A 27,406-nucleotide genomic window follows, 5' to 3' on the forward strand; every position below is an offset into this window, starting at 1 on the left:
TTCCTAGGTCACCATACCACCCGATCAGAGCAGGCCTTTGTTTGGGAGCAGCCGAGAAAGTGAAAATTTCAGACGAACCTTTGGCCTGAGCAGGTTGAAAAATTTTTGTGTCCCGCAGAATTTGTATTTTTGCAACTTTGAATTCCTCCCAGCATAATGGCTTCGGTGAGTTGATAATTAAACATATATATATATAATCTGCTATTTTGCTTACTAATGAGTATGTGCATTATTTCTTGATTAATCGAAACATTTAGCTAGAACAAAAACGGGAAGCGTTCCGCAAGTATCTGGAATCGGCGGGTGCGATCGATTGCCTCTCGAAAGCGCTGATTAAACTGTACCAGGAGGACCAAAAACCAGACGATGCTTGCAAGTTCATCCGGCAGACGATGTGTGAAAGTTGTCCCACCGATGAACAGGTCGCGCAAATGATAGAGGATCTGGACAAGGCAAAGCAGGATAATTGTTGCTTGCAAAGGGAACTAACCAAAATGAAGGGAGAACTTCGAAGATCTTCCAGTGAGATTGCACTGGCACTTGAGGATGGCTTCAAAGCGTTGGAAGAGGATGGAGACTGCAAGTCACTATTGAAGACACATCTCACGAGGGAGCTGTTCGAGGGACTCAAGGGTGAAAGAACGGCATTGAAATCGACACTACTGGATTGTATCCAATCTGGGCTGGAAAATCATGACTCTGGCGTTGGATTGTATGCAGCGGACGCCGAGTGTTACGAGGTATTTGCGCCGCTCTTCAATGCGGTGATTCAGGATTACCACGGGATCGCCGACGACATACAGCATCCAGCTAGCAATTGGGGTGATGCAAGTACCTTCGAGAATCTGGATCCCGACGGAGATTTCATCATTTCTACTCGTGTTCGGTGTGGAAGATCAATCCAAGGATTCCCCTTTAATCCCTGCCTCAAGATGGATCAGTACGAAGAGTTGATGAGTAGGATAAAAACAGTTTTGGAAGGGCTTGAAGCGGAAGATTTGAAGGGGGAATTCCATCCGCTGGAGGGAATGTCCAAAGAGCATATGATTCAGCTTATCGATGAACATTATCTGTTCAAGGAAGGAGATCGGTTTTTGCACTCGGCAGGAGCGTGCCGATTTTGGCCCATCGGACGAGCAATCTTCTACAATGAACCGAAAACGTTCGTGGTATGGATCAACGAGGAGGATCATATGCGAGTTATTTCGATGGATAAAGGAGGAGACTTGGGTAAGTTGCCTAATTATACATATTACATAGTTGTTATTTTTATGTATGGAGTTGAATCATTGCACTTTTTTTTTAAATTATCAAATTTATCATTATCAAAGCTTGAGGAAGAAAATGTGATTTTAGATATTCAGGGCAGCACTTCGATGAAAAATTGACCTGCTTCCAGCTTTGGGTACCTTTGTTTGTCCCATGCGTCTACTTGATCCATAATTTAATTCAAGATCATACGAAAGTTATTTTTTGAACAACCGTGCTTTTTCATGCGGAGGCAGAGACGAATGAACTCTCAGAGTTTAAAGTCTCTCTAATTCAATACCTTCCTTCCTTCCTTCATGCGGAGGTTGATAGTAGTTGAACATGAATTATTTTTAATGTATAGGATAAATGATCTTGGTTTGTCCGATTTGGGGTGTTTTTACGCAAATAGTAAATGCAAATCGATTTTTTTACACGAAAATCACATATAATCGACACGAGTTTGGATTTGTTGAAAAACCCCAAGTCTCTAGTAGCTAATACTACCGTGAGTTGTTGAAATTATTCAAGTTTTTATGTTTTTAACGATTTTCCTCAAAGAGGAATTATGATCAAGGTTTGACCATCTCTGATCATGGTTTGTCCAAAAAATGATCATGTTTTGTCCGGCATTAGAAATCACCATTTTTGAATAGAAACATTCGAATTCTCTATTAGATGTTGCATTTATCATTGCTTGAGTTTACTGTCATCATATTGATCTTTCCATAATTTAGGCTCAGAATATTGCATTTTCTTGAGCATTTTAAAAGTGTTCACCTCAACACACTAAATATAGAGAAACTTCATTTCTGCTATATGAGGAGGCGATCTGGCGTAGTGGTAACATCCATACCTCTCACGCTGAAGATCAAGAGTTCAATTCTCACTCCCGACATTCTTCCAAAAATGGAAGTAAAAAGTGACGAACCAGCCAAAAGCGTTGAAAGTCACTATAATACAGATAAAAAAATATATATTTCTGCTATGCGCGAAGGCCACAATAAACAAACTGCAGCGCGCCAAGCGGTTGCCATAGAAATCATGTGGACAAAACAACATTATTGAATTGGACAACTGGTCGGTGTTAAGTCAGACCGGACCATGTGACATTTTTATGATTTCGAGAAAAACGAACATAAAGTTTAATGCTCTGCAATTTTCAAAGCATTAATTTTTTTGTTCAATATTGTTCTCAGAAATGTTAGCTACTCTCTGGCAATACTTTGCCTGCCGAAAAAGGCAGTTATTTTGTTGCCTATACGTACATAGTCCATTCTGACTGAACCAAATGAAGCATTTTTTAAGAGTTGGTTCACTATGACTGAACAATTTCGAGAAGGATTGTGTGTTTGGAACTGCATAAACATTTGGTTGCGTACAGCCTAAAAGTCTCTTCCATCTGAATATGATTGTACGGTAAACAAGTCAAAGCAGAAACTTCCCATTTTGAATCATCTTAGACAGTATTCGTCAATAGAATGATAAAATTTTTCATTGTCTTCGCTACAACCTAAACCGCATTCTGAAATAGTACATTTTGCGATCATTCACACTGAAGACCAGCATTTTTCACTGATCCGTTCAGTCGGAGTAGACCAAGTTTATTTTTTAATATACTCAGAATGTGCACATTTTACACTAACGGGTTCAAGAACATTTCGACAAGGTACCTATTGGCTTCAAGAAAATGTTTTGTTGGTTCGAATTCGGCGCTTGTATATTATTTGCATTCAATATACAAATGATTGTCACATGGTCCACTCTGTCTGCATATGACATAGAGCCATTTCGCCATGGCAAATGGTACATGGTCCGCTTTGACTGAATACTAAGAGGGATTTTCGTTGATCAATCATAACAATTTCGATCCGTTCTTCCTGCTGTATGCGTGAATTTCCAAATCTGATAAATGTGGTATGTAGCTTACATAATGCTTAACCAAATGTAATCAATAACTCAAAATTTTTAATTTTGCGACTTGGTTCCCTCTGACTTAACACCGACCAACTCATGATCAGAATTGAGTTCAACAAAATGCGTTAGTTTAATGGTTTAGTTGTGTGAATCTTATACAAAATGTGCAAAAATGATGTTTACAATATTTGTAAGTTTTATAATCCAGAAAAAGTCTGAATACGTGCGAAATAATCATCTGCTGATCGATTAAAAGTCTGCTCGAATGAGGGGCGCATTGACACCAATAGATGGTGTATTTTATTATCTTTTAAAACAAAAAAAATTAAAAAAAATTCGTAAAAATATACTATAAAACTACTGTAAATCATGAAAAAGACAATTTTATTTATGTTTTGAAACATTCGAATACCTGATTTGACAAAGGTGTGCTGAATTAGAGCATTCAAAAAAGTGGACAAACCATGATCATATTTTCGACTGGACAAATCAAAATCATTTATCTTACCACAAACCATGTGGTAATTTGCTTGATGATGTTATTTTTCAGAGTCATCACTAGCGTGACGATTATGGGCCCTATTCCAGAAAACGAGACGAGCAGACGAGCGCTCGTCTCGTTTGTTTTCATATTCCAGAAGCCGAGCTCGACTAAAAACAGACGAGTAGCTCGTCTGCCTCGACGACCGTTTGGCCGCGCTCGTCGATGAATCAGTCGAATCGTCTAGTTTTTTTTATGTGTTTGTTCACCTTGTTGATTGAAAACATCGGTATTCTTCTGCTCCGCCTTTATCTTCAAAAATTGTTTCACGGGTAAACTAGTATTGCATAAGCAATGTATGTTTTCAACTGCAACCATCAAATTCAATTCAGTAATTGCAAGACTTTACAGATTTTCAAATGGGCCTCTTCCAAGCAACACAACCAAATGTAAACATTGAACTCATATCCAGGGATGCGAGATGACTGTTTTGAATATATTAACACGGCACGAAAAGGGTCTTCACATATTGAACGAAAATGAGTAATTCAAAACAACTACTTTATTGGAAAAACATATATATAGATTTAAAACTTTTCTTGATAAATCGTTGATTAGGTGAACAAACATTGCCCCCAATAAATCCATAATAACAAAACGTCTGAGTGATGAAACCATATGCTCGAGGAAAAATATCAATGAAACCAAAATATATATGAAACTTATTCCTTTTTGTTATGTTTTTTTAATATTAGGGGCTGTCCACATACCACGTGGACAGAAAAAGCACGGTTTTAAACTCCCCCCTCCCCCTCCGTGGACAAGCGTGGACATTTTCGTATCCCTACCCCCCTTTGTCCACGTGGACATTTTTCCTTTTTAAATTAAAATAATTAAGGAAATAACTGATTTGCGCCTAAATTCCATTTTAATTCCATTTAAGTTGTTTTTATTCCAAATTTTACTTGCTGTACCCTGTACCTGCTTTGTTGTGGCCCATTGTTCTTGTATGGTAGCGAAATGAGTGGTATAACAAAGCACATGCTTCTTGTGAGTTTAATTTTGAAACACTTGTGAGTATACAATATTTTTTGTTTTTCCATTATCAGCGAAGATATAAAGGCTATCTGGTTTGCTAACCCGGAAACACGCAATGTACGGTTAACTGTGAGGAACAATCCGCATCTGAATATAAGCTACACAACTACAAAGATTTATCTTGAGCTTTGCTAATTGAGATTGCAAGCTCCAATCAAATAGAAATAAATGAAATTAAAATCATTCTCAAATACATTTTTAGTTTACGATTTTCTAAACACTTGCAAAAAAAATTAGTTGATATCACATAGACGCCAGTAATAATCCAGTCAACTTGATTATTTCGCCTTCATTTGATTCATATTGAATTCCAGTAGAATTCCAGAAGATATTCTCGATCGAATGAATAGTTATCATTTCATTTTGGATTATGAATATTTTATGACATAACGATCGCACAGCAAATCGAAGGACAATTGTGGCAACTTGAAAATGTTCTATACAAGATCCAGTTATTGCTTTAACAAATGCATTGTTACAGTGTTACAGTGTTACTCAAAATTTTAGATGAAACAAATCTTTGCCCACTCCGGAATATAATCGATCACAGTAAATTCCGATTCATCTTCACTCTGGATTTCCGATTCACCTTTAGTCGGTAGCGCAAGTCAAACCCTTTTCCGCCATAGTTCGGAGAATTTTCAGAGGGTATTGAAGGCGTTTTAGAAATTTTTTTTCGAATCCTTATGGGCCATTCTGCATTGAGTGTCTAGATGACTTTCAAAGTGCTTGCGGGGAAAAATGACATCAGACAACTTACGATAGATTGATTCCCAACAATGGAATTAAGTCTCAACTGCGAAAGTTGAATTTTTCTTGAGACTAATTTTTTGCTCCAAATTGACCCCAATTCAAAATTACGCAACTTAGAATTAAATTGCATTCATTTAAAAGATGAGAAAATGTTCTGTTATGACAACATTTTAAATAGTGAAATATAACAATAGGAATAACATTGTGGTGTCGAGGAAGGAATTGTAGAAGGGTTGGAGAGCTTTAATTTTGTTGATAGAAACAATCAATTTTATTTTTATAATATTTATAAAAAAAGTATAAAAACCCTTGAAAAACGACAAATTTTAAGCATTTTTTAACTTCTGAAAGGTACTTCAATCCATCAATTCAAATGTTTTACAACTGCATTATATGCGAAATTTTCTGAAAAAAACAGAATACTGGGTCAACTGATTCAAGTTTGACGACTAGTGGTGCATGGATCATTTCACGCAAATGTAAATATTCATTACTAGAAATTTACGGAATTCAAATACTTTGAAAAATTCTACCTGTTCGAGAAAAGTAATGCGAGAAAATAATTTTACACAAAATTCTGCATGATAAATTATTTATATTTATATTTATTATTAACAAAATCATCTGACAACATGGTCTACATGATAAAATGTTACATGATTAGGTACTAAACTACACTAAATCTCGATTACGCAAGCGATTCTTGAAAGTTTCACAACTAATATTGAAGTCGAACAAATGAAAAACAGAATTAAACATATAACACATAGCACAAATTGGTTCGTTTTGTCCGTAAACTGTCCGGTGGAAAGGAATACGAAGAAAAGTGGTAGAACGGAGAAATCTCGAAGTCACATTCACGTTTAGTTCAGCTAGAATTTTAGGAGCGTCGATTGTCCCAAGAAGCAGTTTTCCAACGAAGATCGCGCGCATATCGTCTCTTCTTTTAGCCAGTGTGTCCATGTTCAGCAGCTTGCATCGACTTTCGTATGGAGGAAGCGCCATCGGGTCCCTCCAAGGAAGATTCCGAAGCGCAAACCTGATAAATTTCTTCTGAACAGACTCAATCCGTACGGACCAAATATCAGTGTAAGGACTCCAGACAACCACTGCCGTTTCAAGGATTGAGCGGACGAATGCATAGAAAAGTGCTCTTAAGCAGTACGGATCACGAAAGTTCTTAGCGATTCTCATTATGAATCCCAGATTTTTGTTTGCTTTAGCGATGATATTACTGTAGTGATTCTGGAAGGTAAGTCCAAAAAGGACACCTAAATCTTTGACTACTTTCACTCGTTGAATTTTTTGCTGGTTAATAGAATAGTCATATTGTATCGGAGTTTTATATACAGACATAATTATCCTAAGACTTACTGTTCTCGAGATAAATAGAACAAAATCTATAGAAAATTATATTTGATAAAAAAACCATATGTGTAATATCATGAAAACATAACCATTATGGAATCGTTTATTTTTTATAGGTTTGAGCTATGAACGTCTATGCATAGCCCGCAACTATAAAATTATAGGATCATACAAAATAGCTCTGTCGTTCACAGTTTACATGAGTTATTTTCAGAATATAGATTTCAGTGAAGAAGTTCAATGATATTAGTAAAAATATATGAAGCACTCTCAGGCAGCTCAATCCGTTTATGGATAAATACGGAATACTCAGGATGGGCGGAAAGTTTTAAAATTCTTGAATATGGATCAGTTTTTATTCAATTTAGAATGTATCGGTGATTATATTTGAAAAAATATTTATTTTTCGTGTCCACGTGGACATAGTCTATACCCCCACCCCCCTCTCCGTGGACAAGCGTGGACATTTTCATACCCCCTACCCCCCCTAAAAATGTCCACGTGGTATGTGGACAGCCCCTTATATTTTGGCACTGAGAAAAGAGTATGGATTGATCAATTTTAAAATTATTTGTTGTTTTTCTCAAAACAAAAACATGTCTTCTCATCTGACATCACTGATCATACCGAGAAAAACTGACTGAAGTCTCTCCAGTCTACCAAATAAAACATTTCAATGAAACTCGTGTACTGGAATGGGATATTTTGCTCGTCTCGACAGTGACTGAAGCCGAGACGAGACGAGACGAATTGCTCGTCTCGTTTTCTGGAATTGGACCCTATGCTGGGATGTATATAATAGTTTTTTGAACAAAATTATAACACGTTGTAAAAAGTCAGAATATTTGCTATCTGTTCATATTTGTCGCCTTTTTTTATGAATGACGCCAGTACCGTTGATTTTTTACGAATATTGCACATCTGCCCATCCTAATAGAATTGGCAAATAGAAATTAATAAATAAATTCTGCTCCGATCGATTTCGATATTGTTCTACGTGAAAAGTACGCATCTTCAAGCATCCGGTGACTCTTTATACAGTGGAATCATTGTATCGGAAAAAATGATTCTCAGCCCAGATACCTTAAATGCAAACGATATTTAATATTTTCTTATGCTTCAAAAATCTAAAGTCTATCCAGATATTGGCCATAATTTTCGCACAGCAGTTAAATCCTCCCGCTGAGCAAATGATGAGATTAGATTTATTTCGGAGTTTCCTAGTACGCGTGGTATCCGGGACTCCAGTCCAGACCCAAGTAGGGGAAGTGAGGGTATGACGGACATGTTAAGAAGAACTTCAAACCTATCTTTGAAAACTCATGGTTCCCAAAACTTTAATGCAGTTTCTTGCAATTGAATATACTGATTTTCGAAATAATTGGGCAGATGTTCTACAAAAATGTGTTTTTCAATGTTTTTAACTGCAATAAAAACAGAACAAAAAGAAGAATTTGTTTTCGAAACGGACAGACCCCCAACTATTTTGCTTTTGTTTCCAGTCAGATTCTAAACAGTCTACCTTTGGCGATTTGATTTCCATTTATAGATGCAGGGCATTCCATAGAAATAGAATAAACAGACTTTTCACAGTCCATCCCACTCCCACTGGTAACTGCCCGTTTCACCCCACCGGTACAATTATTTCAATCATTTGAATTTTCCACTCACAAATTAATTTACTTTTCCGCACATACCTAATATCGCTTCTCTGTTAACTCACTCACAAAATATAACCATCAGCGAATTGAATTTCAAAATTAAACCACTCAAAATGCTTGATATCAAAGCCGCAAAAATTACATGCACACGTGGAATCATGATTGATTTTCGATTTTTGCTTCCCTTTTCCACTTTTGAACAGCATTTATTGTCAGCATTAAATTCTGTTTGAAATCGGAGCTCAAAACCTGGGAAATATCGATGATTCACTCTTTGCGCTCGCTAGTCTGCTCTCAGCCACCACACCTTTTTTACCATTCTGGTCGCTTATCTGCTCTCAGCCACCACAGCAAGGAATCATACTAATCTTATACAGTCAACTCTCACTAACTCGATGTTCTGTAAGAGACGAATGAACTCTCAGAGTTTAAAGTCTCTCTAATTCAATACCTTCCTTCCTTCCTTCGATGTTCTGTATCTCGATATTCTCCCAAACTCGATGAATTTCATGGCACGTTTGATTGATTTTACAAGCATTCTTCTCTCCATAATTCGATACCTCCCTAACTCGATGTTCCCTTGGATATCGAGTTAGGGAGAGTTGACTGTACTTTATTCATCCATGTATCAATTTAGACTTTTCTTATCGATATCTGGTGAATCTGTTCACGAGTTAATATGGTGCTTCTATGAATAATGGATAACGGTATTCAGTATAATTAGCGAGGGAACATAAGAGGATTAATTTTGAATGTTGAAAAATGTGAAATAGTTAGAGATCTAGGCGTCGTCCTGGACTGTAAACTCACATTCATAGAACACTACAACTCTGTAATAAATAAGGCGAATAGTGTGTTAAGTTTTGTCAAACGCTTCTCACATAACTTCCAGGACCCATACACAATAAAGCTTTTATATATTACATATGTAAGGCCTATTGTGGAATACTTTAACATCGTTAGGAACCCGTATATGGTCGTACATGAAGAACGCATTGAGCCAGTCCAGAAACAGTTTCTTCTATTTGCACTTCGTAAACTCAACTGGACCTCATTTCAACTCCCTTCATATGAAGCACGCTGCATGCTCATAAACATCCAAACACTAAAAGAACGCCGTGAATTTGCAATGCTTTCTTTTGTTAATGACCTAATTTCGCATCGAGTACAGTCAGCTGAATTACTAGAAAAACTAAATTTCTATGTACCTGGGCGTTAACTAAGAACACGAAATTTGTTTCTAACCAAAACATCCAGAACAAATTATGCAAATAACGCCCCTATCAATCGTATGATGCGTATATACAATCAGCACTGCGAAATAATTGACACAACAATGAATACATGTACCGCAAAAATAATATTTAACATAAGAAAACAATGTAACATTAGTGTATAAGTGTGTAGTCTACATTTGTTTGACGAAATGAATAAATAAATAAATGAATAGCTACGGATACAACAGTTATAGTAAAAAGTAATAGTAAAAAGTAAAGCACGAGGACATTGATCAGTCGCTCCTAACATGGGAATCAGATGCTGTTCACCTCTGTGGTGAACAGACGCTCGGATAGGTCCCCTTCCTTGTCAGCATATGACGAAAATCCCACCGGGGTTCGTTACCCGATTTTCACTATGGTTACTCGTACCCCAGTCGTCACTGTGGCGAAGTAGGGATAGGAGTTACTGGACATGAAGCTTAGGACCACGAATGGGGTATATTTTATACCTACAGGTACACGATGTACCGATGGTACGCTTAGTCGTTTATCAACCATGCAGAACAAGATGTATCTATGATTAAAGCACTCATAATATAATTGATGGGCTTAGAATGCAAGGGGTGTGAGTGACTTGATCGATTTTTCTTCATCAACTTTTTCTTTAGTTAATAACTCAATTGCAAAAACGTTCCAATTTATCTATGCTATAAAATCTGATAGGTGAGGTTCTGGCCTATCTTCCACATTGTCAAATACAGCTGGGAATGTATTTGAGGCTAAGCTATGACCAAAAGAGAGAGTCGATGTAGAGAAATCGATCAAATCACTTACACCCCTTTCATTCTAATAGCTGATTTACACATTGACCAGTAATTGGCGCCAGTTACTTGAACGTCAACGGCACGCCATATTTAGATCACCAGTTGACTGGTGCTGTGCGTTTATACACATTTTCAGCAACTGGACAGCTTGGCTGTCACTTCATCCTCGATGACGAATGACAGTGGCGATAACCATTTTGAGAGGCAAATTAATCTATATCGGTTTTGTAGGCCCGGAGGCAGTTTTAAATTGTCAAAATTTGAATGAAAAATTTTACTTCTTGTTAATTTACTAATTAAAACACGTCGTACTGAACCTGCTGTTTTTATATAATTTTCCTGATATTTCCATGATTTCATTGTCTATTATCATTTTCGCTTCACAAATCGAACACATGAAGCACAATGCCGTCAACGCGAATGGAGATTCTTCCATGTATACGTTGAGGGAATTGATTTTGATGTTCCTTGTACCGTCGAACCATCCAGTGTTGGCAAATGTACAGATTTATCCGGAAAGGTATATTTTTTCAGTTTTTTGACGTGGGACTGCGTCTAACCGGAGTATATGGGGGGTAAAATGAAAACCTGAACACAGAACATGCAGGAAAAATTGAAAGATTCCTAATGCTTATAACTCGAACATTTCTTGCTGGATCGGAAAGATGTTTCCATTAATTGATAGGGAATATTTCTACACTTCTATCGCAATTAATGAAATGTTATTTTTCATTCGATAAACAATCGAATAACTGTTAAATGTTAAGCGTTATCTAAACGCCCTAACTACCTCGTTTTGATTGGCCCGATTTACGGTTTCCCCAACACAGCCATCATAACCAAGCAGTCTTGGGGAAATCAGCATTTCAAATACATGGAAGTATAGAGACTTTTGTTCTCACCGAAACGTGTTCTCCAACACAGACTTCAAAACCAAGCAGTGTTGGAGAAATCGGCATTGCAAATACATGAAAATCGGGGGTATTTTTGTTCCGACTGATATGTGTTTCCCTAACACAGGCTTGGAATCCAAGGAGCGTGAGAAATTTTGCATTGCAAATACATGTAAGTCGGGGGCATTTTCCTTCCGACTGAAATGTGCTTCCCTAATACAGACATCAAATCCATGGAGCGTGGGGAAATTGTCATTGAAAGTTCATGCAAGTCGGACGCATGTTTGTTCCGACTGAAATGTGTTCCCTAACACAGATTTCAAATCCATGGAGCGTGGGGAAATTGGCATTGTAATTTCATGCAAGTCGGGGGTATTTTTGTTCCGAATGAAATGTGTTTCCCCAACACAGACTTCAGAACCAAGGTGTCTGAGGAAATTGGCATTGCAAATTCATGCAGGTCGGGGAATTTTTTTTCCGACTGAAATGTGTTTCACTAATACAGGCTTCTAAACCTAGGTGTCTGGGGAAATCGGCATTTCAAATACATGCAAGTTCAACGTCAACCTTGCGGTTATATCATAGATATAGCCCACCCATTTTTTTGTTTTGTTCTGTACAGTAAGAACATAGATTTTTCTCATAAAGCACCGATAGGAACTGTTTTTAAACGGTTTTATTTAGCTTGCACTGTAATTTGTATGTTTGTATGTTTGTACGTTTATATGTTTGTAACATGTTTGTCTGTAGCGCATTACCACATCGATAGAAATTTGAGCCCCTTCCTGTTGACCGATTGATCTGAAATTTGGAACACACCTTTATCTCTGCAGTCATAAAACTGGGAATTTAATGATTTTAAAACTCCAAGATGGCTGCCGCTACAAAATGGCGGATTACATATTCTCCCAAACTCCTTCAATATGGGATCAAATGAAAGGGCTTGGCTAGTAGAACACAATTATTCATGAGGAATGCAAATCCAAAATGGCCGCCACCACAAAATGACGGATTACATATTTTCTCAACACCCCATCAATATGGGTATCAAATGAAAGGCCTTGACTAGTAGAACACAGTTATTCATGAGAAATGCAAATCCAAAATGGCCGCCACCACAAAATGGCGGATTACATATTTTCTTTAAACCCGATCAATGTGGGTATCAAATGAAAGGGATTGACAGTTATTTATGAAAAATGCGAATCAAAAATGGCTGTGCAGTTTAGGCCACTCTGACTCCAGCCATTTTGGAGATGTTTTAGACGGTCGCAGCGAACACAACTTACCTTGTCCGCAGTCCAAATACGAAAGAGGAAGAGCACTCGTGCTGCGTGATTAGGTTGGATTGTGCAGGGCTGAGGCAAACCTCAAAGCGGGCGAAATATGGATGACAAGGCTGCGTCGCGTTGGCACGGTATGTATAAAAGGGTGGACTGCGCATTTCGAGTGGAATATATTAGATGTAAAGGGAAGATTATATTCACCATCCACACAATGGCCGCCACCACAAAATGGCGGATCACATATTTTCTTTAAACCCGATCAATATGGATATCAAATGAAAGGGATTGACTAGTAGAACACAGTTATTTATGAAAAATGCGAATCAAAAATGGCCGCCACCACAAAATGACTGATTACACGTTGTCTCAAAACCCCATCAATATGGGTATCAGATAAAAGAGCTTAACTAGTAGAACACAGTTATTCATGAGAAATGCAAATCCAAGATGGCGACCACTACAAAATGGCGGATTACACATTTTATCAGAACCCCATCAATATGTATATCAAATGAAAGGGATTGACTAGTAGAAAACAGTAATTTATGAAAAATGCAAATCCAAAATGACCGCAGTCCCCAAACTAATTACTTTTTAAATGGTTTCATTCAGCTTGACCTGTTTGTATGTATGTTTGAATGTTTGTAGAGTTGTCCCATATTAATAGAAAATTGCCCCGTTCCTATTGACTGATTGATCTGAAATATGGAACATACTTTTAATTCTACTGCCATTATCAAACTACGTATTCTATGACCTTGAAAAATTTATTTTGGCCTTCGCTAAAAATGGCTGAATGACTTGGCATGAAGAACACGAAACATAATACACAACATAAATTCAAAAAGGTCGCCGCCACTAAATGGTCGACTATGTATTTTTCGCAATTCCCTCAATATCGGTATCAAATAAAATGATTTGACTAATAGAATACAATACATAATGAGAATATTTCGAAGAAAATTCGGTAAGAAATAAACGTTGGATTTCCATTATTAGTTGTTTCATCATATACCCCACGATGTTATTTTAGTCTCATCATTGCCCTAGATCAATGAAAGAACGGATGTGATAATTACTAACAGCTACTTGTCAAATTATTTTCTAGCTCTTTGTACATTAAACCGTTAAACTTAAAAAGGTTTTTTTTACTTATTTTATTTCCTAGTTTCTCTACACTAAAACCATTCAAAAAATGTGTGTTTTTTTCAATTTTTGTTTCTTACCTAACTTTTTTCGGAATATTTCGATGGTGTACTGTATTCTATTAGTGAAATCATTTCATTTGATACTAATATTGAGGGGATTGCAAAAAATACATAGTGGACCATTTTATGGCGGTGAACTTTTCGAAATTATGTTGTTCATAGTGTAGTGTATTCTCCAAGTCAAGCCATTCAGCCATTTTTTAGCGGCGGCCAAATCAAATTTTCCATGAACATGGAATACGCAGTTTTATAATGACAGTAGAATTAAAAGTATGTTTCGATGATTGTTGGGATTTTTCATGATCTACTGTGTTCTACCAGTTGAGCATCTTCATTTGATACCCATATTGATGGGCTTTGAGAAAAACATGGCGCCATTTTATGATGGCGGTCATTTTGGATTTGCATTTTTCATAATTTTTCCATAAATTTCTGAAAATATGTGAACCACCGTTTTGTGGTGGCGGCCATTCTGGATTTGCATTTCTCATGAATAACTGTGTTCTACTAGTCAAGCCCTTTCATTTGATACCCATATTAAAAGGGTTTTGAGAAAATATGTGATCCGTCAATTTGTGGTGGCGGCCATTTCGGATTTGCATTTCTCATGAATAATTGTGTTCTACTAGTCAAACCCTTTCATTTGATAGGGTTTTGAGAAAATATGTGATCCGTCATTTTGTGGTGGCGGCCATTTTGGATTTGCATTTTTCATAAACAACTGTGTTCTACTAGTCAATCCCTTTCATTTGATATCCATATTGATCGGGTTTAAAGAAAATATGTAATCCGCCATTTTGTGGTGGCAGTTATTTTTGATTCGCATTTCTCATGAATAACTTTGTTCTACTAGTCAAGCCCTTTCATTTGATACCCATGTTGATGGGATTTTGAGAAAATATGTAATCCGCCATTCTGTGGTGGCGGCCATTTTGAATTTGCATTTCTCATGGATAACTGTGTTCTACTAGTCAAGTCCTTTCATTTGATACCCATATTGATAGGGTTTTGAGAAAATATGTAATCCGCCATTTTGTGGTGGCGGCCATCGTGGATTTGCATTTCTCATTAATAACTGTGTTCTACTAGTCAAGCCCTTTCATTTGATACCAATATTGACCGGGTTCTGAGAAAATATGTGAACCACCGTTTTGTGGAGGCGGCCATTTTGGATTTGCATTCCTCATGCATAACTGTGTTCTACTAGTCAAGCCCTTTGATTTGATACCCATGTTGATGGGGTTTTGAGAAAATATGTAATCCGCCATTTTGTAGCCGCCATTTTGGATTTTTAAAATAATGAAATACCCAGTTTTATAATGACTACAGAGATAAAGGTGTGTTCCAAATTTCAGACCAATCGGTCAACAGGAAGGGGGTTAAATTTCTTTTAATGTGGTAAAGCGCTTGTTCCGTCTTCAACGAAAGTATTAGATTCGTGTTTCCAGCCACGCCCCTTAGAGCCCACGAATATTCAGAGTGCGACACGCACACATTCACGATATTTCAATTCAACGACAAACGACAACCGAAGCCGAATAAACCGAAGCAGAAGAAAGAGCAAAAACAACAACAGCAGCAACATCAACGCAGTAAAACAATCCCGACGAGAAGTAACCTTTTCACTGGTTAGCCGAACAGCAAGTTGCAGCTCAAGAGATCAAATCCGAACGCGAAGAGAACACGTCGTAACGTGAAAGTGTATCCGACAACCCGATAAAAAGGAAAATATAGACAAATTTTATTCTTTAGAAATTGAGGTTAAACCGTTTGATTTTTGCAAGCAACGCATTTGTCCGGCGTGTTGGTTAACCGCCCGAACATTGGTCCTTCGAACCGGATTAAGTGTACCGCGTGTGTTTCCGCAATAATCGAGTGTTTTGAAAGAACAAGCATAGGTAGTGCGTGAAAGGTCAAATAAGTATAGCGAACGTTTTTTCTAAATCGTGTGGATCAGTTTGTTTGAGGAAGTGCGCGAAAGAAGCAGTACAAATCAAAGCATCTCGGAAGATAAAACTTTGAAATGCCGCTTAACCATACACCAGAGAAGGCGAAAAAGGGTAATGGCGAGGACGAAATTCCTTTTAAAGGATTCGAGGATGCTATTGCTGCAGATGCCAAAACAACGACTCAGCTGAATTCGTTATTCCGGCAGCGCAATCAAACGGTGCAAAAGGTACTTCGTGTCTCAAGAATTATGAACAACCTCGAGTTCGCAGTGACTCCTGCCCAGTTGAAAGTTTATCAAAGGAAGCTTCAGTCAGCGTATGATGAGTTTTCCACCATACACAACGGAATTATGGCAATCATTCCCGATGACCATGTGTTGGGACAAGAAGACGAGTACAACCAGTTTGAAAGCATACATGACGAAGCATCCGCTGCAGTTGAGTCACTCATAATGGAGAACGAAGTACAACGATCTCATCAGCCGCAGCCACCCCAAGTAATAATCCACCAACAGCCTCTTAAAGCGCCAATACCAACGTTCGATGGAGATTATGCGAAATGGCCTAAATTCAAAGCCATGTTCCAAGACATCATGGGACAATCGAGAGATTCTGATGCCATAAAACTATATCATCTCGATAAAGCTTTGACGGATAAAGCTGCTGGTTCCATCGACGTTAAGACGATTAACGAAGGAAATTACGCCCAAGCGTGGAGGATTCTTGCCGAACGTTATGAAAATCCTCGTGTGATAGTAGAGACGCACATTCGCGGTCTCTTATCTTTGCCAAAAATGTCAACAGAATCCAGCGATGAGCTCCAGAAGTTACTAGACAGGTGCACTAACCATGTCGAAAGCTTAGAGTACCTCGGACAGAACGTAACAGGAGTGTCTGAACTGATGATAGTGTACCTTCTGACATCAGCATTAGACACGTCGACGCGTAGACACTGGGAACAGAAGATTGAACCTGGTGTACTACCGGAATACAAGTCGACTCTAAGTTTCTTGAAATCCCAGTGTCAAATTTTAGAAAGATGCGAACAAGTGTGTCAACCGTCCTATCCGAAGTCATCGATTATAAAGCCAACGATAATGCCGAAATTTACAAGCCAGCGGTCTCACACCGCTACAACAAACGAGGAATTACCATTTGTGAAATGCGACTTCTGTGGCGCGCCACACCGTAATTATCAATGTAACAAACTAAGTACTCTGTCGAATGCTGAGAGAGTCGAGAAAGTTCGATCAACCGGTGCATGCTTCAATTGTCTTCAAAGGGGTCATAGATTACGAGATTGTCCTTCACCAAAATCCTGCCGTAAGTGCAACAAGCGACATCATACTCAATTGCACGAAGATACTGAACCAGCAAATGATTCCAACATATTTCCGTCATCGAAGCAGTTAGCCAATGTAAGTCAGCCAATAGCCGAATTTTCATCACCAACAATGGTAGAGGAATCAACAACAAACATCACGTGTTCCTGTAGTTACACTCAAGGCTCTAAAACAGTATTACTGCTCACCGCCGTAGTCCGTGTATTGGATAAGAATCGCCGACAACATCAATGTAGAGTACTCTTGGATAGCGGATCCCAAGTGAATTTTGTTACCGAGAAATTAGCTGATACTCTTGGACTACCGAATCAGCCATCAAATGTACAAATCGCTGGGATCAATAATATCAACACTCTGGCACGAAATAGAATTGAACTCGAATTCCAGTCAAAACATAATGACTATCGATGCAAATTGGAGTGTTTAGTGATACCAAAAATAACAGGGAAGATTCCATCAACAACTATCGACGTGAAAGGATGGGAACTCCCTCAGGATATTCAACTAGCGGATCCAACCTTTTTCAAGTCAAACCAAATTGACATGCTAATTGGAGCAGAATTGTTTTTTAGTGTGTTGAAATCTAGAACCATCTCAATCGACGATAGTCAGCTTGTATTGCGAGATTCACACCTTGGATGGCTCGTTACAGGTACATTAAAACACAACGCAAACATTTACTATTCACAGCTGGCAACCATTCAGTCAATCGAGGAATCAATTCAGCGATTTTGGCAAGTAGAGGAAGTTCCAATTGCTAGCCAAACATCCACCGAAGAACTACGTTGCGAAGAACATTTCACGTCCACACATTATCGAGACTCAGACGGAAGATTTGTTGTAAAATTGCCCCTCAAGGAAAACGCCGACCAGATTGATAGCTGTAGAGCACTAGCACTAAAGCGGTTTTTCATGTTGGAACATCGTCTTCAGAAAAACCCTCAGCTCAAAGCTCAATATGTAGCCTTCATCCGTGAATATCAACTACTTGGACATTGCCGAATTGTGAGTGAAGCCGAAGATGATTGTAAGTCGATTAAGGCGTATTATATGCCACATCATGCGGTACTTCGCCCAGAAAGCTCTACAACAAAATGTCGAATAGTGTTCGATGCAAGCGCTAAATCATCAACAACTAATTTGTCTCTCAATGATGTTCTAATGGTGGGACCAGTTGTCCAAAACGACTTATTTTCGATCATTTTGAGATTCCGAAAACATCGATACGTATTTACGGCGGATATACAAAAAATGTATCGTCAAATACGGGTGCATCCTGACGACGCACATTATCAAAGAATTTTCTGGCGAGAGAATACAAATGAAAGACTTCAAATCCTCGAACTGACAACTGTAACTTACGGCACCGCATCAGCACCCTTTCAGGCAACCCGAAGTTTAATACAGTTGGCAATAGATGAAGAAACTGCTTTTCCCGTCGCATCTGATATTATAAAAAATGACACTTATGTAGACGATCTGTTATCTGGATCTAACACGTTTCAAGAATCTATAGAAGCTATACATCAGCTCAGAGAAATGTTGAGACGGGGTGGATTCCCAATACATAAGTGGTGCTCAAATTCTCCGAAATTATTGAAACATATTCCTATCGATGAACAAGAAGCACTTAAACCCATGGAAGATCGAGCCACAAACAAAGTCATCAAAATTCTAGGTTTATTGTGGGAACCAACAGTCGTTGAACTACTGATATCATTAACCAACCTCTCAACCAGCTGTGACCCACCAGTAACGAAAAGGAAAATCTATTCTGAAATAGCAAAACTTTTCGATCCTTTGGGTTTGATATCGCCTGCAATCGTTCAAGCTAAATTACTGGTGCAACAACTTTGGCGGAGCAATTTAGATTGGGATGACCAAGTAGATAATAACATCAGTCATCAGTGGACAAACATAAGACAGTCATTATCCTATTTAGCGGAAATTAAGATTCCACGGCAAGTGACTTCCAATGAAGCAACTCGTTTTGACATACACGGGTTCGCAGATGCTTCCAATGTGGCATACGGTGCGTGTATTTACATCCGCAGTCTTTATCCAGATGGTTCAGCATCATCGAAGCTGCTCTGCGGAAAATCGAAAGTGGCTCCTCTTCACGAATTAACGATTCCCCGCAAAGAATTATGCGCTGCTCTGTTATTAAGCAGATTAATCACGAAGGTAATGCAAAAAATCGATATGAAAACCGAGCGGGTGGTCTTGTGGTCAGACAGCCAAGTTGTATTGGCTTGGCTACGAAAGCAAACTGACCAATTCGAGGTCTTTGTACAAAATCGAGTTGCTGAAATCCGTAATAGCACAGAAAAGTATCAGTGGAAATACGTGCGCTCAGAACACAATCCCGCTGATGTGATCTCCCGAGGTCAATCTCCACAGCTACTCATTCACAATAAGTTATGGTGGAATGGTCCTGAGTTTTTAACTAAGTCTGCAATAAATTACGAATTATTGGAAGAAATAACACACGAAAACATACCAGATTTGAAATGCAACTTAATGAATATAAAGACCAACATACTCATTATCGAACAGCTTCCAGTATTTTTTGAATATAGCTGTTTCAGAAAGCTTCAGCGAGTTATTGCATGGGTTTTACGATTCAAAAACAATGCAATTAAAACAAAGAACACACGTATTATTCAACGGCATCTCACTGTACAAGAATTACGACAATCTATGCTAATAATAATTCGAGTTATTCAGCACGTAGAACTGAGAGAAGAAATTCTTCGTTTGGAATCTGGAATCCGCTGCAAACAACTTGAAGCTCTGCATCCAACTTATAGCAAAGGAGCACTCCGAGTCGGTGGACGACTTAGCCATTCGAATTTGCCTGAAGAAGCCAAACATCAACTAATATTGCCAAACAAAAGTCATATCACCAAATTATTAATCATCACTCTTCACATTGAATTACTTCACGTTGGCCCTTCAGGATTGATTTCAGCAATAAGACGACGTTTCTGGTTGCTAAACGCTCGTTCGACAGTTCGCAAGGTTACTAGATCATGTGTGAAATGTTTCCGAGTGAATCCTACGAATGTTTCTCAGCTGATGGGTGAATTACCAAAACAAAGAGTGACACCATCCCCTCCATTCAGTACTTGTGGAATCGATTATGCAGGCCCAATTATGGTAAAACAAGGAGTCTATCGTCCAAAAATCGTGAAATCATACATAGCAGTATTCGTATGTATGGCTACTAAGGCTATACACTTGGAATTAGCATCAGATATGACCACTGACGTTTTCATTGCAACGTTAAGAAGATTTATTAGCCGAAGAGGGATCGTTACCGAAATGTATTCTGACAATGGAAGCAATTTTCGAGGAGCATGCCATGAATTGCATCGTTTATACCAGCTTTTTCAAGACCAGCAAGAATTCAATCGAATCATATCGTTTTGTCAAACCAAGGAAATAGAATGGCATTTCATACCACCTGATGCCCCGGAATTTGGTGGCTTATGGGAGGCAGCCGTTAAAAGTGCAAAAACCCACATGAAAAAGATAATTGGAAATAGCGTATTGAACTTTGAAGAAATGACTACAATTTTGTGTGAGATTGAAGCCATTCTCAACTCCAGGCCTCTATTCGCAGTACATAACGATCCAGCTGATCCCGAAGTCATAACTCCTGGCCATTTTTTGATTGGTCGTGCTTTAACATCAGTTCCGGAGCCAAACTTGAGCGATCTGAGAATCAGCCGCTTGAATCGCTGGCAACATATGCAGGTTGTTCGTCACCAATTTTGGATAACATGGTCCAGAGATTATCTAAACAGTTTACAACCTCGGAAGAAAAATATGCATACCATCGACAACGTTAAGCCAGGAATGATTATTCTTCTGCACGACAGAAATCGTCCAGCTTTACAGTGGAAACTCGGTCGTATAACAGCTGTTTATCCCGGTCCCGACAACCTAGTTCGCACAGTTGACATCAAGAGTGAAGGATCAACTTATCGTCGTCCGATCACTAAAATATCAATTCTACCTATCGAAGACAATTATCAAAAGCCAGCGAACTGTGAAAATTAATCATTCTATTCGGGGGGAGTATGTTCCGTCTTCAACGAAAGTATTAGATTCGTGTTTCCAGCCACGCCCCTTAGAGCCCACGAATATTCAGAGTGCGACACGCACACATTCACGATATTTCAATTCAACGACAAACGACAACCGAAGCCGAATAAACCGAAGCAGAAGAAAGAGCAAAAACAACAACAGCAGCAACATCAACGCAGTAAAACAATCCCGACGAGAAGTAACCTTTTCACTGGTTAGCCGAACAGCAAGTTGCAGCTCAAGAGATCAAATCCGAACGCGAAGAGAACACGTCGTAACGTGAAAGTGTATCCGACAACCCGATAAAAAGGAAAATATAGACAAATTTTATTCTTTAGAAATTGAGGTTAAACCGTTTGATTTTTGCAAGCAACGCATTTGTCCGGCGTGTTGGTTAACCGCCCGAACAGCGCTACAAACAAACATGTTGCAAACATACAAACATACAAATTACAGAGCAAGCCAAATAACACCGTTTAATAATTGTCTTAACCATAGCCGAAAAAGATTTTTCCCCTTCCAGTACAAATAAATATATGGCACCACTGAAACTGCCTGGCATTTCGATTTCACACAAATGTCTTGACGCACTGTTTGGAAGAAATTGTCATTTATCTATTGGCGCCAGTATCTAAAAAATTTTCTATTCGCTGGCGTGGCCAATTACTTGTGCGATACTTGCGCAAGTAACTGGAGCCGGGTGTTTACATGGCTTTAATAACTAGACTCTAGTGATTGGATTCTTCTACTAGCGCGTTGACTGGCACCGTCTAAATCAGCCTTAAGCCCCTCAATTATAAACTGTTCAACTGGTAGGGACGAAATTCCTTACAAGGGTCGGTTGGAATAGTTCGCGTAGGATATTTCGATATAACTGCGACAAAAATTTGATTGCGCACAGAACTATGACATTCCTTAAAGATCCAATGACTCGATTTTTGTTGCTATTTGAAGTATATTTTCCTCAGATCAATAGAATGAAAACCCATAATTCACAATATTACATGAAAAGCTGAAGGACTTTTGTCTTATGCTTCTCACTGACATCTGCGATCGATGAATCTTACGTAGTATATCAAAGTCCAGTGCAAATGCTGCTGTTTTTGAAAATCATTCAAAAGACGGGAAGAATATTTATGTTAGGACACAATCCCATCTTCTATGCCGCCGCTGGCAGATCTGGGCGATATACGTTCCCATTGCCAATGAAAGAGGAAGAATATGTTCGCACGGAAGTCGTAATTCATCAAGCACAATGTTCATAACCGAATTAGCTTCGGCTGTGGTGAATTTCGCCCTCTGCTTTGATGTCTGTTCCGAAGGAAGCGAGATTTCCTGTTTCACGTACTTAGAACCTTTTACACTTACTATACAGCCATTCCATGTCAAACCGATAAAGTGGCTCTCAGATTTTCGTAAAAAATGATAATTTTGATCTTTATCGCAAAACATTATACCCGTATTTTTTATTTTCTTATTAGAGTGCCCAATTCCATTTTAGGGTGGTCAAAAAATCAACTTTTTCCTTTTTTTTTTTCCAAAAATGATGTTCGACATATCAAATTAAAGGCAATGAACCAATTTTACACTTGCAAAAAAATGGATTTTGTTTTCATAATTATGATTATATTTTTTTTTCATAGTTTTCATGGTTTCGGGACCAAGGGCGCTATATTTTTTATATATTTTTTTTTGAAAGCTTTTTTTTGAATCAATAATTATAAAAATAATATTGGAATTTTTGCAGTTGTAATATCTTTTCGAAGAAGACTATTCATTGCAGTGTTTGCCAATTGATCCATTCACTGAAAAAATCGCTTTCGTTCGTTCAAATATGATCTTACAGAAATCATTTCCCTCAGCGACTTTCTTTGTTATTACGTGCTACAAATCACGACACGAAAAAGAACGAGACAACTCTGCATCGGTCCGCACTTCATGATACATCAGCACGCAAGCAAAACCGTCATGTACGCTTTCGGTGCAGAAAGTTTATTTTCTTCTTTGCCTCTTTACCTTTGACTATCGAACCTCTCCATGCATCATGAAACAGCAGGATCATACGGACTACGCAAAGCGAATGATTTGTATTCAACTAATGTAGCAGATCCTGATTCTTAAGTCTCAGAGAGTGCAAACTATATGACTTTTTAGCTCCATAGAGGCTAAGGGAAGGGTAGTCAGATTATATGTTTCATTTTTAACGCTGCCATCCCTTGAAATATATATACAGGGCGGACTCGATTATATACATTTTTTAATTTCTTTTCACTGTATATAATCGAATCCTGTATACAATCGAGTCAAAAAAAATTCTTTTTATTCGTTTTTTTTATGTATTTTTGGTTTTTCGAATATAAAAAAGGAATTTGATTTTTGATTCATCCCCTTGAAAAAATCCTTCTACGCATATGGTCGAATTTCAACAATGACAGAGTTATAGAATTTTTTTTCTATTTCTGACTCTGTTGCTTCAAATTGGCTCTACATTGAAAAGTACGCTACGGAAGACGATTCTGTTACTTTCATTAAAAAGATAAGAAAGTTCAGTACAGGATATAGTAGTGTAACATCTAAATTAGTGGATTTTAATAACATTTTGGATGTGAAAAGCTTAAAAGTTAATAATTTTTGATGCGTTATGATTAATTTTATCCAAAAAAATCTACTAAACTAGATTGTTTCTATCGATTAAATTGAAGCTCTCTAAGTGCTCTATAATTTGTTCTTTGAAACTTCTATCTTCCTTAATTTTGCTGCAATATTGATATGAACAATTCCTGGTAAAAATTCAATCAAAATCTTCAAAAATCACTATTTTTACCACACACTACATGTAATAGACGCTTAAATTCCCTATTAACGTTGAAAGGTTATATTTCTTTTTGAAAAAAAATATTTTTTGCCAAACTGTATATAATCGAGTCCAAAATTGTATATAATCGAACCACATGTAATCGAGTCTGTATATAATCGAGTCCGACCTATATTCATGTAGACCGCATAGTTTCACTAGCAACACCCACATTTTCCCATTCGCTGCTCTCCGCAAATGGTGACTGAATGATGACGTAACTTTTCTTGTATCATTTATTGCTTGCAGTACAACGGGACGATATATGCGGTTCAAACATGTATGCAGGCTTCGAAAATGGTGTGCGGTGTTTGGTACAGTTCGGATATGCAATCAACAGTGTTCGTTCCTCTCTTGATTTTACGTCCATATAAAGAGGAACGAAAACATGATTTCTGATGCAAAAAAGAAGTTACGTCATCAATGGACGGTTTATTGTCTACCCATCGTGAACTCAAACCAACGAACTTAGACATTTATCAAGTATGCTATAAAGGTCCTCGCGTTAGTATTAGTAAATAGCGTGCAAAATAGCGCACACACACTGCACGCTATTTTATACGTGTGAGTAATTTTCGTGTACGATACAAAAAAATCTAGCTCACCTGTAGCGTATTTCAAACCACGTTGAACTCAAACATCGATGCATGCACACGTACATGGGAGAGAGAAAGAGAGGAACGAATTCTTTTTGGGGGAAGTGACTTCAAAATGCGATGAGGACAATTTGACTGGGAGGAATGAAATGATGTAGTCGAGTCGGTAGAGGGAGATAGCGACTGAACGCCCGACTGGCTGTTTAGGAATATATCAAGGAATATAGTATTGCTGTACGAATTTTTTAAACGCGTTGTTCTCGAAACCATGTTTTTTCAATTGGTTGTATAGATATTTCAGGATCTACTCGATCGATTTGACGATTAAATTTGATTTTTTTTATCAGCATGTAAAAATGAATTATCTAATACGTTACATAGTCGTAGATCGCCAAATCTTTTCACACTTTTAGGTCCGAAAGGTGGTTTGCAGAGAGAGGACAATACATCAGGAAAGTTAAGGGGTTGATTACCTGGTTCGAGGACGTAAAAATGACGCGAGAACAACGAGTCCTGTCCAGACTGAGGACCGGTCACTACTCGGTTTCACAAGGATTCAACAGAGGATTTTTCCGTCTACTCTGCGATCGCTGCCAAATCCACAACTCCTTCGAACATTTCCCGGAATTTCCTGAAATACGATGATCTTCGAAATCGCTATGGAATCAGCGGGAGTGTACGATACATCTTAAGCGACGATTCAGCGAGTGTAGCAGCGCTTTTCTGCATCTTAAAAGATACCTGCCGAACTGCTCCAGAACGGGGTAGCTTGTCATAATGTGCCATACAAGTTCTCCGAGCTGATGGCACATCCGACAAATGGACAAATGTTTTTTGTCGTGTCCTGTTCCCCGCCTTCAGGAAAGTTTCCAAGACTAAGCCTAAGTTTCCTAATGGCGGGTTTACATTACGGAGATCTATAGCTATAGATGGATTTATTCACGTGAAAATAGGTGTAAACGGGTGAGAATAAATATGATATACTTATTCGAGGTATATATAACTTGAATAAATTCAGCATATGTAAACGCTTGTGAATTTCTCACTGGTGGGAAATCATTAAAGTTGGATGCAGTTCTACTTCAGGTGAATAAATTCACCGAAAATATGAATATATTCATTATAGAAGTTCACGCTAGTGTAAACGGTTGATGCGATTTCTATAAATCTCATCATATTTCTTCACATGAATATATCACTAGTCTGAACCCACCCTAAGACTAAGCTGGGAATTTTGGTGACTTTTTATTATCCCGAATGATTCTTGCATCTGCTCGACCATCTGTTTTTCCGTTACAGCCTTTTCTGGTCGGTTAGTTATTGAACCAAAGGCTGTTCTACAATTTCACTAACTGCACCGCTACTGTCCCCGAACTTCTAGCGTCATTTATTAATACTTGGTTGAGATTTCTTAAGCCAAATAACACGCCTTGAATGTATTCCGAGGGGCAAGCTCTTGAATACGCGTGACCACAGTGCAAGTCGAAGGAAATTTCTTTGACGAAAAATCCCCCGGCCAGAACGGGAATCGAACCCGAACACCCGGCATGATAATGTGAGACGCTAACCACTCGGCCACGGGTGCACAATAAGATGTAAACGGTTTAATATCGAATAAATACACCCAACTTAAAAAAATCAATGTTGTAGGAACAGTCCAATGGTATCTGAAGTAAGAAAATTGATGAAAAATATGTATATATATTTCATCAGAAGAAATGAAAATAATGCATGTGGGCATTTATTCGTGCCAGTCACTGTACATCACTGGAACAAGCCCGTGTAAAATATTTGTGAAATCTGAACTCTTTGAAACACCTCTTTAGCACAACATATGGTTTCTGATTAATACCACGCTACACGCTACCATTTGATCATACTTTTTTTCATCTTTGTGTCCTCCTAGGTGCCATCTACCAACGCTTGGTTTCCGCTGTCGAAGCCATCGGCAAAGACATAGCCTTCGAGCGGAGCGATCGGCTGGGTTACCTCACGTTTTGTCCCACCAATCTGGGAACAACAATTCGCGCCTCGGTTCACATTAAACTACCAAATTTGGGTTCGAAACGGGAGAAATTGGAAGAGGAAGCGGCTAAACTCAATCTCCAGGTTCGGGGTACACGTGGCGAGCATACCGATTCCGAGGAAGGCGTATTTGATGTATCGAACAAGCGACGCCTTGGATTGACGGAGTTTGAAGCCGTGGAAGAGATGTATAATGGTATAAAACAATTGATCGAACTCGAAAAGGCGACGGAAGCTGGAACGGAATTGAATGGAATAGTCGCTGAGGCGGAACCAGCCGAGGCCGAACCAGCAGAGGCACCTGCAGAGGAGGCGGCTCCAGCCGCTAGTGAATAGTACGATAACTATGTTATATAAATTTCAATCGCGATAGACAATGCCCATCACCAGGCAACCTGCTTCGATGCATATCTGTAGCAAACATGAGCAATCATCATCTTGGGTATAGCTAAATCAGATGTAGTAAATATACAAATCATATATTTGTCATCGCTGTTATTCGTCAAGCGTGTGAACACGTTCGGGGGCGAGAGACAGATCGGAAATTGATTGTAATTGGGTTTAATTAAATTGAAGACGATCGAACTCAC

The 27,406-nt window shown here is 38.4% G+C and overlaps 2 protein-coding genes across 2 annotated transcripts in view; one reads left to right on the top strand and one right to left on the bottom strand.

The window, feature by feature from the left end:
* LOC129780085 (arginine kinase 1-like) lies at positions 1–27,405 on the top strand. The gene is made up of 3 exons (XM_055788000.1): positions 1–165; positions 258–1,230; positions 26,698–27,405. The coding sequence occupies exons 1-3, from the start codon at positions 157–159 to the stop codon at positions 27,150–27,152; spliced, it is 1,437 nt and encodes a 478-aa protein (XP_055643975.1). The 5' UTR covers positions 1–156; the 3' UTR covers positions 27,153–27,405.
* LOC129780084 (vitellogenin-3) overlaps positions 1–27,406 on the bottom strand; it is a 58,925-nt gene that overhangs the window by 1,535 nt on the left and 29,984 nt on the right. The window lies entirely within an intron of this gene.

Source organism: Toxorhynchites rutilus, chromosome 3 (genome assembly GCF_029784135.1).
Source record: "Toxorhynchites rutilus septentrionalis strain SRP chromosome 3, ASM2978413v1, whole genome shotgun sequence".
In the NCBI taxonomy this organism is placed as follows: domain Eukaryota; kingdom Metazoa; phylum Arthropoda; class Insecta; order Diptera; family Culicidae; genus Toxorhynchites; species Toxorhynchites rutilus.